The sequence below is a fragment of the Elephas maximus genome, chromosome 24, assembly GCF_024166365.1.
Source record: "Elephas maximus indicus isolate mEleMax1 chromosome 24, mEleMax1 primary haplotype, whole genome shotgun sequence".
Classification (NCBI taxonomy): Eukaryota; Metazoa; Chordata; class Mammalia; order Proboscidea; family Elephantidae; genus Elephas; species Elephas maximus.
The window spans coordinates 48194486-48208898 of record NC_064842.1 but is presented as its reverse complement, the minus strand read 5'-3'; the positions used below and the strand labels follow the sequence as shown (position 1 = coordinate 48208898).

The 14413-nt window shown below is 41.7% G+C and overlaps 1 protein-coding gene across 4 annotated transcripts in view; it reads right to left on the bottom strand.

The window, feature by feature from the left end:
- C24H1orf21 (chromosome 24 C1orf21 homolog) overlaps positions 1-14413 on the bottom strand; it is a 328797-nt gene that overhangs the window by 46170 nt on the left and 268214 nt on the right. Inside the window, exon 6 of one of the 4 annotated variants that reach the window (XM_049868581.1) lies at positions 2285-13614. The exons of the other annotated variants lie outside the window; for them this stretch is intronic. Coding sequence (XP_049724538.1) covers positions 13579-13614 — 36 coding nt within the window. The 3' untranslated portion in view covers positions 2285-13578. Of the gene's footprint in view, positions 1-2284; positions 13615-14413 lie in introns of those variants that run through there. 4 annotated transcript variants of the gene reach the window in all.

Sequence of the window (14413 nt, the reverse complement as noted above, 5' to 3'; positions counted from 1 at the left end):
TCATCCAGCCTCATGGTTCCAGAAAGTCTGGAATCCAAGAGAATTCAATATTCTCTTCTACATTTCCCTCCTTTTGTTGTTATATATATTTTTACCAAGATACCGAAAGGAAAAAAAAAAAAGGATGAATGTAGTTGTGTTCTAATAAAACTTTATTTATGGACACTGAAATCTGAATTTCATATGTTACAAATATTCTTTTTTTGATTTTTTTTTCAACTATTTAAAAATGTACAAACCGTTCTTAGTTAATGAGCTATATAAAAACAGGCGGTGGGCTGGATTTAGCCTTGGCGGTAGTTTGCTCAACCCTGGCCTAGAAAAATAGGATTATCATCAGTTGATTTATAGGCTAACACTGTTCAAGGGTTCTGCTCTTTTCCTAGGAACTCAAACAGCAGAGAAAATTTTCATCTTGGAGCCAGAATTTTACTCCAAAATGTTATTTTATAAAATTGTTAGTATTTTACAAACAGGAAGGCCATCAGCAAAAATTAAAATAAAAAATTCACCTTAGAATCTCATCTCCATAATAAATCACAGGAACTCTGAAGTTTTATTGGCATCTCTGCCCAAATGTGTACCAGTTTTTATAAAGTTTCAATTCTGTGACAGACACAATTTTGCGTTTTACTTTTTTTCCTTTGGCTTTAGAGTCCCCGAACGGTGCAAGGTACTCAGCAGCTAACTGAAAAGTTGGAGGTTTGAGTCCACCCAGAAGCGCCTCAGAAGAAAGTGTGGAGATCTACTTCCGAAAAACCAGTCATTGAAAACTCTGTGGAGCACAGTTCTACTCTGACACACGTGGAGCCTATGTGGGTTGAAACTGACTCAGTGACAAAAGGTTTTTTTCTTTTTTCTTTTGCTTAACATTATCTTAAGGATCCCTAGTGGTGCAACGGTTAAAGTGCTTGGCTGCCAACCAAAAGGGTGGTGGTTCGGATCCACCAGCTGCTCTTCGGGAGAAAGATACGGCAGTCAGCTTCCATAAGAGTACAGCTTTGGAAACCCTGTGGAGCAGTTCTACTCTGTCCTATAGGGTTGCTATGTGTCAGAATTGACTTGACAGCAATGGGTTAACATTATCTTATAAAATTTTTCCCTGTTGGTGACTGATTCCTTGTAATGACAAAAAGGTGCACTGTAAATTTTTGTAGAATTCTTTGTGGGAGATTTCCAGGCAATTTGACAGAAGTCTTAATTAGTGTATTCTCAGTGTAAGGGTTAAGATTCAAATACTACCACTCTTGCTCCCCAACCCAGGAAATCTGGGACAACAACTCACTTGGTAGATTGAAGATTCATGGATCTCGTCTAGGATCCACTTCCTTTAGGACAGTGGCTTAAGCAAGTCTGAGATTTCAATGCATTTGTCTCTTGACAGATGCACCTTTCAGATAAACTCTTTGGAGTACTCTGTCCGAACTATTTGCTCATACTCTAGAATTAATGGTGAAAATGGCTGAAGGTTTGGGGAGACTAATCACATGCCTGCTTCCCTTACAGTTTTTACCTGAGAAGAGTCAGAAGGAGTCAGATGGGGATCAACTTTCTTGCTGGATTATAGAACCCAGAAGCTTCTTTTCCCATCCCCAACTCCCAACACATGTACCTTGAGGCCTTTTACCCACCCAGTCACGGCAGAATGATGGTGGGGTTGCCTCTCTTGCTGATCCACAGGCTGGCAGATCAGAGAGGGCGAGACAGGGTAACAGGCTTCTTAAGTTGGTTGCTTTCCTTCGTCCTCACAGGAAGGGGGGCTGTTTGCTGGATCACACTGCTCACCTTCCCTTTCTTCTCTCTTTGTATTCAGAACAGTAAGCACATGCATTTGGCCAGGAGGGGGACTGCTTGGCCAGGAGGGGGACTGCTGCTATTGACAGGAGGTACCTGACCACAGAAGGCAGAGAGCAATGCACTAGCCACACAGGAGAGAGAGAAGACCAGATGGCAGTGAAGAGTGAGTGCTGGGCCCAGGGCTGGGGAGAACGCATCTTTCTGGCTCCAGTCCTCTTCCAGGGCTGGGCTAGCATGGCTAAGCTGCACTGCAGAACAGGAAGAAAGGTAGGGACCTTGGGAATTCATCATGGATTCGGAGGCTCCTGCTGGCCTGATTAACCTAACACATTTCCTGGGAATGAGCACTTCCAGGAGGATGACACCTGAGAGAGGCCCAGAGGACATGTAAGAAGCGAGGCCAAGCTGAATGACTTTTTTATACCACTAGGGTTGGGGAAAAAAAAAAAAATTTTTTTTTTTTTTTTCCCCCAACCCTAGTGGTATAAAAAAGTCATTCAGCTTGGCCTCGCTTCTTACATGCCATATAGTGGTTAAGAACTTGGCTACTAACTACAAGGTTAGCAGTTTGAATCTACCAGCTGCTCCTTGGAAATCCTATAGGGTCCTTATGAGTTGGAATCAACTCGACGGCAATGGGTTTGGTTTTTTTTTTTTTTTTTAATTCCAATTAATAAGGAGCCCTAGTGGTGCAATGGTTATGTGCTCGGCTGGTAACTGAAAATTTGGCTGTTTGAACCCACCCAGAGGCTCCATGGGAGAAAGACCTGATGATCTGCTCCTGTAAGGATTGTTGTTGTTGCTGTTAGGTGCTGTTGAATTGGTTCTGACTCATACCGACCCTAGGTACAACAGGACACAACACTGCCCGGTCCTGTGCTATCCATCTTGTTGAAGGTCTTCCTCTTTTTCGCTGACCCTCTACTTTACCAGGCATGACATCCTTCTCCAGGGACTGGTCCCTCCCGATAAGATGTCCAAAGTATGTGAGACGAAGTCTCTCCATCCTCGCTTTCAAGGAGCATTCTGACTATACTTCTTCCAGGGTAGATTTGTTCATTCTTCTGGAAGTTCACTGTATACTTGATATTCTTCACCAACGCAGTAACTCAAAGGCGTCAATTCTTCTTTGGTCTTCCTTATTCACTGTCCAGCTTTCACATGCATATGAGGGGACTGAAAATACCATTGCTTGTATGGTACCATGGGTCTGTCAGTTTGTTGTACTGTGGTGGGTCGAATGTTGCTGTGATACTGGAAGTTTTGCCACTGGTATTTCAAACACCAACAGGGTCACCTTTGGTGGACAGGTTCCAGTGAAGCTTCCAGACTAAGACAGACTAGGAAGAAGGACCTGGAGGTCTACTTCTGAAAAACTGGCCAGTGAAAACCTGTAAAGATGACAGCCAAGAAAACCCTATGGGGCCATTCTACTCTGTCATATACAGTCACTATGAGTCAGAATCAACTCGACAGAATACAACAACAACAATAACATTCCAGCAAATGGGTTATGGAGCCCTGATTAAATTAATAGTTATCACAAATTTGGTCAACTGGCCAATAAGAATAGCAATTAATACAGGCCAGGCAATGAAATAGCACCTGCAGCAGTAACTATCAGAGCTCTGGGAAAAAAGGAGCAATTTCAAATGAAATCTACTATAAGAGCGATTCAGGTGACTTAGAGCAGGGTTCAGCACTCACATATTAGTGCTTTCTGCAGGTCTTTTTCCACCAAACTGCACCCCTGAAATACAGTGGGAGGGGTGAGCAAGGCCAATAACCACTGAGTCATCTGCTTTTTCCCCCTGACGTTTTATCATAAACTTATTCCTATGTTTTCAGAAACTCCTTTTAATTTTGAGAAAGTAAAAAGAGACAGAAAACTATACAAAATGTACCAAACACTATATCTCCACCACTCAGACATAAAAATCTGTTAACATTTTGTAACATTTGCTTCTAGCCTTCTCCTCACTTGACCCCAATCCCCGTAAGAAGTAAAACTACCACCTCCTTCCGCCATCTCCAGGGGCAACAATGGTCAGGGTTTGGTATGTGTCCTTCCAGCTTATTTTTGATACTTTAATATTCATATTATATTGCTATCATATATACACTATACTTTTATTTGAGTGTGTGAATGTTTAAATATGTAACAGATATAAATATATCATGTAAAAACATACCATAACTGTGTGTGAGTTGGTGCCTCGTATAAAGCACATGCTTAATAAACACTTGCTGACTGCGTATCCATGAACGATGTATGGTATTTTTGACTTATGTGGTACCATCCAACTTTTTATCATCCTGCATGTTTCTTCATTTAATAGTATGATATGAGATCTATAATTATAGCTCTATATTTACTTGGTTCATTCCTTTTAATTGCTGCAAAACATTCCATTGCAGGATTATAGTGAATTTTATTTATTCATTCCCTTAGTGATGAACCGTTAGTCTCAGTTTTTTTTTTTTGCTACTGAATACAGAACTCTGCAGTGAAACTTTTTGTACACGCGTAAGAGTATTTCTAGGGTATAAAACCGAGAACTTTAATTCATGGTTTTTATTAGTAGTGCCTCTATATATATACTCTGGCTTCGAATCCTTTCGATGTTGTAAGTGTTGCAAATATATTCCAAACTAGCTTACTAGAAGCCCTGCATTTGGGAATTACTGGACTCACTAATAAGATGTGTACTGACCCATGATACTCCTTGCGTCTATTTTCAATTTGTTAAGAACCTAGAGGGGAGACAGGGTATGATTAAGCATCTCCAAACCTCCAACAACCAATTTTGTGAATCTAAATTTAAAATATTTTGGTACTCCTCTTTTGAATCTATTTAGACAAATGGGATTAAAACGAAGGCAGTCTAGAAGTGTCTGCTCCAGGACTGCTTTCTGCAGGGACGGAGCAAAAGATGCCTCTACTCAACGGAACATCAAAGAGAGGGTTATAATCATCCCCTAAACAACAAGCTACCTCAGAAAAAATTCTTCAAGAAATAAACAGAAGATAACCTGCCACATCATTCCTTCCCAGCTGAAAGAAATGTCATGCCTCATTCTCTGTTACCGAGGGCTCAGTTTAGTGGGAGGTGAAAAAGTCAGGGGTAAACTGGATAAGACGCTCTCTACAGTACCTTCCAAGTCAAAATGTTATGTTTGGAGATTAGGAGCTCCCTAAAGGCAAAAGGACTCCGTTTTCTAATCCCTCATTATGCACCCCCATGGCCCCTGGCTTATTTCTGGGTCCAGAGAACATTTTTAAGTGAATCAAAGATGTCAGTCTTACAATTTCTATGACTTTGGGGAAGGGGGGTCCAGTCTCTTAACTTTTTGTTATTTCAAGCGTTTTGAGGCTGATATTAATGAATGTTTTTGAAAGGCTTTTAAAAGCAGGCTCTTAAAAAAAAAAAAAAACTAAATAAAAGATTTAAAAAAGAATGAAATTTCCAAACAGGGGGGAAAAAAAAAAAATAGAGGGATTCAGCTGTACCCCCATGCTATTGACTCATTGCCTCATTCAGTAACCACAGCTCAAAAGACAAAACAAGCAAAAAAGCCAAAACCAAACAGCTGGCCATAGAGCCTATCCTAACTCATGGCCGTGATGTTAGCAGATCATCAGACCTTTCTTTCAGGGCACGCTTGGTGGATTTAAACTGACAACCTTTTGGTTCGTAGCGTGGTGCTTAGCTGTTTCTACAACCCAGTGACTTCCTGCTTAAAAGCCATCATGGGTTATTTAATGGTTTCGTAAGTGTTCACAAGAATCTAAGTCCTTAACATGTTCATGCCACATGGGGTGGAGGGAGATAATCACTGGGGAGCACCCTATTCTAGCACTCTCTCTACAAGGAGACATCAGTACCACAGGAACACACCTGTTCAGGCAAGATTCAAACTGATATGTCCTGCATTTTCAGTGTCAGACCAAAAAAATTCTTCCTCTATTAACGGCCTTGATGATACAGATACAGGCGACTTCAGCCAAAATAAAAGCTGCCAATTACAGAGCGTGTACAACATAAAAAAACACTATGCTAGAGACTCTATGTCTGGTTCTTTAATTTCTCAAACAAGTTAGTATTATTATGCGAGTTCTACTGATGAGGAAACGGAGGATTTGGAAAGGTTAACAATCAGCCTGAGGTCACAAAGCTATGAATACCCAGCAGTCCTTGAATTTGGCCCAGATTCAAGCATACGCTCTTTCTCCAGCACCACGCTGCCTCTTTCCTGGACTGCTCTTAACCCAGGTTCCAGGCACTGTATTGGATATGCTGCTCCGAGTTGAAAAGTGCACCTCTTACCATGGCTGAGTGCTATGGCTGCTAACCAAAGGGTCAGCAGTTCGAATCCACAAGGTGCTCCTTGGAAAATCTATGGAGCAGTTCTATGCTGTCCTATAGGGTCGCTATGAGTCGGAATCGACTTGACGGCACTGGGTTACCATGGCTGAGCCCTCTACCATAGGAGTCAGCCAACTGTGTTTCCTTCCTTTGCACGCTCTCATTTCTGCTTTAAGCTCAATGGGCTTATTTGCACCTTTCAACAAGTAGTTTACCAAGTATCCATCCTGTCCCAGGCTCTGTATGAGTTCTTGGGAAGCGAAAACAAGCGAGACCCCTTTCTTCACCTTAGGAGTCTGGCCAGTTTAAAGATTCAAGTCCTTTAAGATATTCTTAAATAGAAAAGGGCATAGTTACAGAGGCCAGTGCCCTCTCTATCCTGGAGTGCTCTTTCTAGGGCTAAAGCCATGTGTATGGCTGCCTAACTCAAAGCATGGTAGCGCCACGGGGAGGAAGGGAAAGACCGCTAAGAGGAAGGTAAGAAGCAGCTGGGTAGGAACAAGCTAAAGGAGTGAGACATACTAACATCACTGTCTCCACTGCTCTCAGTGGTACCTTCTGCTTCCTCCCCTTGACCAAGTACTTGCACCTCTGGCAAAATGACACCATTCACCGATTACACCCCACATTGTTGTTGAGTTCTCCAGCATACCTCACTCATACTCTTATTTGCATTCATGTACTATATTGCTCTCAAACGCAAACTCCTTTCCTGTTGCTCCCTAAAAAGCCAGGCTGATAGGGCTCCCAAAATTCTCTGGAAAAGAAGCCTTCAGAAAAAAGAAAGTGAGCCGAGGCTGAATGTGTTGTATTTCTTCCACCAGGCTTGTCGCCTGATTTATTTTCCATGGCTGCACTGGAAGCCCTGGTGTCATAGTGATTAAGAGCTACGGCTGCTAACCAAAAGGTCAGCAGTTCGCAAATGGGGCAGTTCTACCCTGTCCTATAGGGTCACTGTGAGTCAGTGACTCGATGGCAACAGGTTTGTTTTTTTTGTTTTTGCATCACCTATTACCATTTTTATTTTATTACCATTAGCTGGATGGGAATGCTAGGATCCTTAAAGCCCAGAATATGCTCACATTCACCAGTGTGAAGTGGTTCCTACACCAGCCATATCATCATGACTATTAAGAAGTCATCTGCATAAAGCTTGGCAGTAGGGATAAAAACAGAACAGGACTGAGTCACAACCTTACCCTTTGTAATTATAGTTTTAATTTGGCTGTTAAGTGAGGAAAAGCACAAGCAGGATAGAAAGAAGGAAAGCAAGGGGAGGAGGGGAAAGGAGACACAAAGAAGGGTTTGGTTATTAACAAAAGCCAAGGCCATACAATGTTTACCTTGGAGCAAGAAATTGTTTAGCTGAATGATACTGGCAGCCCAGTTGTTGTTGTTAGGTGACGCTGAGTTGGTTCGGACTCACAGTGACCCTACGGACAACGGAATGAAACACTGCCTGGTCCTGCGCCATCCTTGTAATCAATCTTTGCTATGTTTGAGCCCATTGTTGCAGCCACTGTGTCACTCCATCTCGTGGAGGGTCTTCCTCTTTTCCACTGACCCTATACTTTACCAAGCATGATGTCCTTCTCCAGGGACTGGTCCCTAGTGATAACATGTCGAAAATGTGAGACGAAGTCTCTCCATCCTTGCTTCTAAGAAGCACTCTGGCTGTACTTCTCCCAAGAGGGACTTATTCGTTCTTTTGGCAGTCCATGGTATATCCAATATTCTTTCCCGACACCATAATTCAAAGGCATCAATTCTTTTTCAGTATTCCTTATTCATTGTCCAGCTTTTGCATTCATATGATGTGATTGAAAATATCATGGCTTGGGTCAGGTGCACCTTAGTCCTCAAAGGGACATCTTTGCTGTTTCACGCTTTAAAGAGGTCTTTTGCAGCAGATCTGCCCAATGCAATACGTCATTTGATTTCCTGCCTGCTGCTTTCAATGGCGTTGATTGTGGATCCAAGTAAAATAAAATCCTGGACAACTTCAATCTCTTCTCCATTTATCATGATGTAGCTTATTGATCCAGTTTTGTGATTTTTTTTGGCAGCTCAGACCACTGCCAAATTACACAGGCCAGCAAGAGTATCTCTCCCCCAGTGCACAGGGGTTGTTACTGAAAGTGACAACCAGCTGGCGGGAGGAACATGCCATGACTTCCTCTGCAGAGCCTGGAACAGGCCATGTAATATTCTTAATTTGACATAAGTCTCAGGTTTTCTCATTACTAGTAGGCACTGAGAAGACCTTTAAACACTGCCAGAAAGTAACACCTGTCACATCAGAGGCATTTACCAAATACCACTGCATTTGGTTCTATAGCAGTTCTGAAGTTAAATTGTCAACTACAGGAATAGTTTATAAATAGAACCAAACATCACCATTTATAATTACATGCAAGCCACTCTTGACCAGATGAAAAGCAAACATCTACTGATCTTTGACACACAGGTTGATAACATGAGTCAGACTGACCTCGTACTATTAAAAGAAGAAGCCCTTCCAATAAATTTATAAATGCAGACTTACCATGGTCTTTCTCATCAACAAGATTAATTCTGGGGCCAAGGGAATCAGGCTACTTCAGGAACCCAAACATTTCCTAAGTGTAAATGATTTTCAATACATGTAGAGGTCTACAGCTAAATCTCTTGTAAAATCAGCTGAGATGAATCCACACATTGCTTTTTCCAGATATTCCTCAAAATGTCACATTGAATAGTTCCAGTTAACAGAATTGGAGTCTCAAAATCATACAGGAATATGAGAGATACAGTAGGCATGCTGATGGGTCCCCCTCAGGGGCGAAATACTTGGAGCTATTTTTGAGGAGGAGAAGAACGAAGACAGGAAGGAGAACGGGTTTCTGTGGAGTCATCTGCACTCAGTTTCCCAATCCTCTTTAAAGTCTAAGATGAGTATGGATGAGGTCACTGGCCAGGCTCATGGGTGCAGTTTGAGCCCCAGCTCTGAGGGATGCATATCAAAAGGGATAGATTACCTAATAAGCAAGGTACGCACAGGCTTACTTATGTTTACTTACTAATCTGTAGTGCACAATTTCACTATATCTCTGATACTGCGAAACCCATGTGAAATTGTGCACTACAGGTTAGTAAGTAAACAAAATTAACCTTGCGCATACCTTGCTTACTGTAAACCCGTGCACACCTTGCTTACTGGTTAATCCGCCCCTGCACATCAATGAAATACATCCTAAGCAAACGTACAGGTTCTTTGCCTGGGGACCAAGGACAGGCTCTAGGGAGTTACAAAACTTTGAGTTTTAGTTTGTTTGTGTCTCTAAGTCTAAGGTGTGTCTCTTGGAGGCAGCATATAGACGGATCGTGTTTCTTTATCCAGTCTGAAACTCTCTGTCTCTTTATTGATACATTTAGTCCATTTACATTTAGCATAATTATAGATGAGTTTAGTGCTCTCATTTTGATGCTTTTTTGTGTGTGTTGTTGACAATTTCATTTTTCTACTTACTTTTTTGTGCTGAGAAGTTTTTCTTTGTAAATAGTGTGTTCCTCATTTTCATAGTAGTCGAATTTATGTTTGCTGAGTTGTTAGGTTTTCCTTGATTTTTATTTTGAATTATGTAATTGTTAGACCTCTTTGTGGTTACCTTAATATTTATCCCTATTTTTCTAAGTAAAAACCTAACTTGTATCTTCCTATATCACCTTATTTTCCTCTCCATATGGAAGATCTATATCTCCTGTATTTAGTCCCTCTTACTGATTATTGTGATCTTTTAGATAATGACTTCAATGATTCCCTGTTTTGAGCATTTTTTTCTTTTTAAAATTAATCTTAATTTGTTTTTGTGATTTCCCTATTTGAGTTGATATCAGGATGTTCTGTTCTGTGACCTTGTGTTGTGTTGGTATCTGATATTATTGATTTTCTGACCAATTTCCTTTAGTAATTCTTGTAGCTTTGGTTTTTGCAAATTCTCTAAGCTTGTGTTTATCTGTAAATGTTTTAATTTCACCTTCATATCTGAGAGAGAGTTTTGCTGGATATATGATCTTGGCTGGCAGTTTTTCTCCTTCAGTGCTCTATACATGTCACCCCATTGCCTTCTTGCCTGCATGTTTTCTGCTGAGTAGTCTGAACTTATTCTTATTGATTCTCCTTTGTAGGACACCTTTCTTTTATCCTTGGCTGCTTTGAAAATTTTCTCTTTATCTTTGGTTTTGGCAAGTTTGATTATAATATGCCTTGGTGATTTTCTTTTTGGATCAATCTTATATGGGGTTCGATGAGCATCTTGGATAGATATCCTTCATCTTTCATGACGTCAGGGAAGTTTTCTGCCAACAGATCTTCAACTATGCTCTCTGTATTTTCTGTTATCCCTCCCTGTTCTGGAACCCCAATCACATGCAAGTTATTCTTCTTGATAGAGTCCCACATGATTCTTAGGGTTTCTTCATTTTTTAAAATTCTTTCATCTGATTTTTCTTCAACTCTATTGGTGTCAATTGCCTTATCCTCCCCCTCCCCCACTCTGCATTCCAATTGCTCGATTCTGCTCCTCTGACTTCCTACTGAGTTGTCTAATTCTGTAATTTTACTGTTAATCTTTTGGATTTCTGAATGCTGTCTCTCTATGGATTCTTGCAGATTAATTTTTCCACTATGTTCTTGAATAATCTTTTGGATTTCTTCAACTGCGTTATCAGTGTGCTCCTTGGCTTTTTCAGTAGATTGCCTTATTTCATTTCTGAGGTCATCCCTGATGTCTTGAAGCATTCTGTAAATTACCTTTTTATATTCTGCATCTGGAAATTCCAGGATTATATCTTCACTTGGGGAAGATTTTGAGTCTTTAATTTGGGGAGTTGTAGAAGCAATCATGGCCTGCTTCTTTATGTGGTTTGATATCGACTGCTGTCTCCGAGCCATCTACAAGTTATTGTAATGATTTACTTTATATTTGCTCACTGAGTCTTATCTTGTTTTGTTTTCTTCCAATGTACGTAGATGGGCTACTAGATTGTGCTGCCTTGATTGCTGTAGTCTTTGAATCACTTATGGCCTATTACCAGCTGGTTTGGGCTGTTACCAGATATATAAGCCTAAGAGTCCATTCACTATTCTTGAATAGAATCAGCTTAGGTGTTCTGATTTTGGGTCACCAAGTGTGTGGGGTAGACTGTCACCTATTCATAGAGAAGTAGTGGTGACAGTTGTGTGCACCAGATTCTAGTAGCAGCAGGGTGTCACACTCCAGGGGGGGCAGGATGCTGACAGCCTTCCCCCAAGTGCCAGTGAGGTCGGTGTGTCTCTATTCCTAAAGCACTTTGGTGGGTGGGCTCTGCAGCTGTACCTTAGGCACCCAGTGCATGTACCTCTAAAGATTGGTAGGCATCAGTATGCTCAGACCCCTTTGGCAGGTGGCTAGGTGGTTTGGGTGGAGCTTCAGCCCTCAGTTTCCCATTGTGGATCTGTGAGGGCTCTATTTAATAGGTAGAGATATCAGACCTGGAAAACTTGTCTTTCCAGTGATCCGCTAAAACAATTACAGTCAGATCTCTATCAGAATTGCCTTTGCATTGTAATAGCCACCTTGTTCCCTGTAGGGATGAAAGCCCAAGACTGTAGATCCCATATGCTTGGCTGGAGCTGGTTCTATATTTTCATTCCAGTTTAGGGAAGTCAGGGAAGGGAGGGGAGGGATCAGATAGATAGAAGAGAGTAGCACCCAGCAATATAGACAAAGTTACTTATCTTGCTTGGTGATGACTGTTTAATCTGAGATTCCCGAGGGGTGAGGGGCATGTAGCCTGTGTGTGCTGGCTGGGTCCAGATTGCCCCCGAGGGTCAGGCTCACTTCCCGTGCTTGTGCCGTCTCAGGAAGCCGTGCTCAGCTCCCCTGCGCCCAGTCCAAAGCCCAGTGCCAAAGTTTGGGACGCTGGCTCCAGGCTCCGAAAACAGTTGCTGCTTCCCCTTGGTTGCTCGTTCTCTCGTTAGCCGCGTCAGTGTGCATCCTGCTTGTGCTGGCTGAGTCTCTACCGGGGTTACCCCAGGGGGCTAGGGGTTAGAGCTGTGTCCCATGCCTGCCCCACCTCAGCAAGCCACTATCAGCCCCGCCACTTGGCACCAGGGAACCGCAAGGGCTCAAGACTGTGGAGCCAGACGCCGGTTCCAGAAGTGGTTGCTGCTTCAGGGTACGGCTTTTTGCTCCCCTGTCACTGAGGTCAACTCTTTAGATCTGTGTTTGATGGTCAGGGTTCGTAGATTGTAATGTATGTGATTGATTCACTTGTTTTTCAGAGTCTTTGTTGCAAGAGGGATCCATGGTAGCTTCTACCTACTCAGCCATCTTGGCCCCACCTCCGAGTTACAAAACTTTGAAATAATATTTAGAATTTTTGTGTATGTAACATTATGTGCATTTTTACAGGGAACGTTTTCATAGATTTTAGAAGGTTCTAAAAAGATGTCCACGACTCTATAAAGTTTAAGAAGCCTTGCATCAGGAAAATGAACCAGATGCAAATAGCACTGTACTGAGGCGTTGTTATTTATTTCACATTCAGGGTCCACTTGGAGAAGGCAAAAGACTTCTTGGTCATAAGCTGTTCTTACAACCTTCTAAAGCCTGGGGAATATACTATTACTGCAGATAACTAAAGAAATTCTTTACTTTTTCTGCTTCTTAGAAGTAAATCCAAACCTATAGTAGAAAGCATGTCTTCTAATCTGCTGTGACCTGGCTTGGCCCTACATTCAGAAATCCCTCTATAAGCCCAACTTTTAATAATCTCAGTCTCTTCTTCCTCCTTAGATGCAGTGAAAGATTACGTTTTAAAATCAATGTCTTGTCCTGCAGCAAACCATCATTTTCTTTAAGCTGCAAAATTAGGCAAATGTCACCACTTCACATAAGGCTCCAGATGCCTGTGAATTGTCAAGCAGAACAACAATTACAGGTCCAATGGAATAATGGTTAGATATCTTTTGTCTTTTTTTGGATCTGAGTAAAACCTCCACGTGTCTGTCAGTTTGTCGTACTGTGGGGGCTTGTGCGTTGCTGTGATGCTGCAAGCTATGCAACCAGTATTCAGATGCCAGCAGGGTCACTCATGGAGGACAGGTTTCAGCTGAGCTTCCAGACTAAGACAGAGTAGGAAGAAGGACCCGGCAGTCTACTTCTGAAAAGCATTAGCCAGTGAAAACTTTATGAATAGCAGCAGAACATTGTCTGATATAGTGCTGGAAGATGAGCCCCCCAGGTTGAAAGGCACTCAAAAGATGACTGGGGAAGAGCTGCCTCCTCAAAGTAGAGTCGACCTTAATGACGTGGATGGAGTCAAGCTTTCGGGACCTTCATTTGCGGATGTGGCATGACTCAAAATGAGAAGAAACAGCTGCAAACATCCATTAATAATCGGAACCTGGAATGTACGAAGTATGAATCTAGGAAAATAGGAAATAGTCAAAAATCAAATGGAATGCATAAACATCAATATCCTAGGCATTAGTGAGGTGAGATGAACTGGTATGGGTCATTTTGAAATGGACAATCATATAGTCTACTATGCTGGGAATGACAACTCGAAGAGGAATGGTGTTGCATTCATCGTCGAAAAGAACGTTTCAAGATCTATCCTGAAGTACAATGCTGTCAGTGATAGGATAATATCCATATGCCTACAAGGAAGACCAGTTAATACGACTATTATTCAAATTTACACACCAACCACTAGGACCAAAGATGAAGAAATAGAAGATTTTTATCAGCTGCTGCAGTCTGAAATTGATGGAACATGCAATCAAGATGCATTGATAATTACTGGAGATTGGAATGCAAAAGTTGGAAACAAAGAAGGACTAGTAGTTGGAAAATATGGCCTTGGTGACAGAAACAGTACCAGAGATCGAATGATAGAATTTTGCAAGACCAACAACTTCTTCATTGTGAATACCTTCTTTCACCAACATAAACGGCGACTATATACGTGGACCTCGCCAGATGGAACACAGAAATCAAATTGACTACATCTGTGGAAAGAGACGATGGAAAAGCTCAATATCATCAATCAGAACAAGGCCAGAGGCCGACTGTGGAACAGACCATCAATTGCTCATATGTAAATTCAAGCTGAAACTGAAGAAAATCAAAGCAAGTCCACGAGAGCCAAAATATGACCTTGAATATATCCCACCTGAATTTAGAGACCATCTCAAGAACAGATTTGACGCATTGAACACTAGT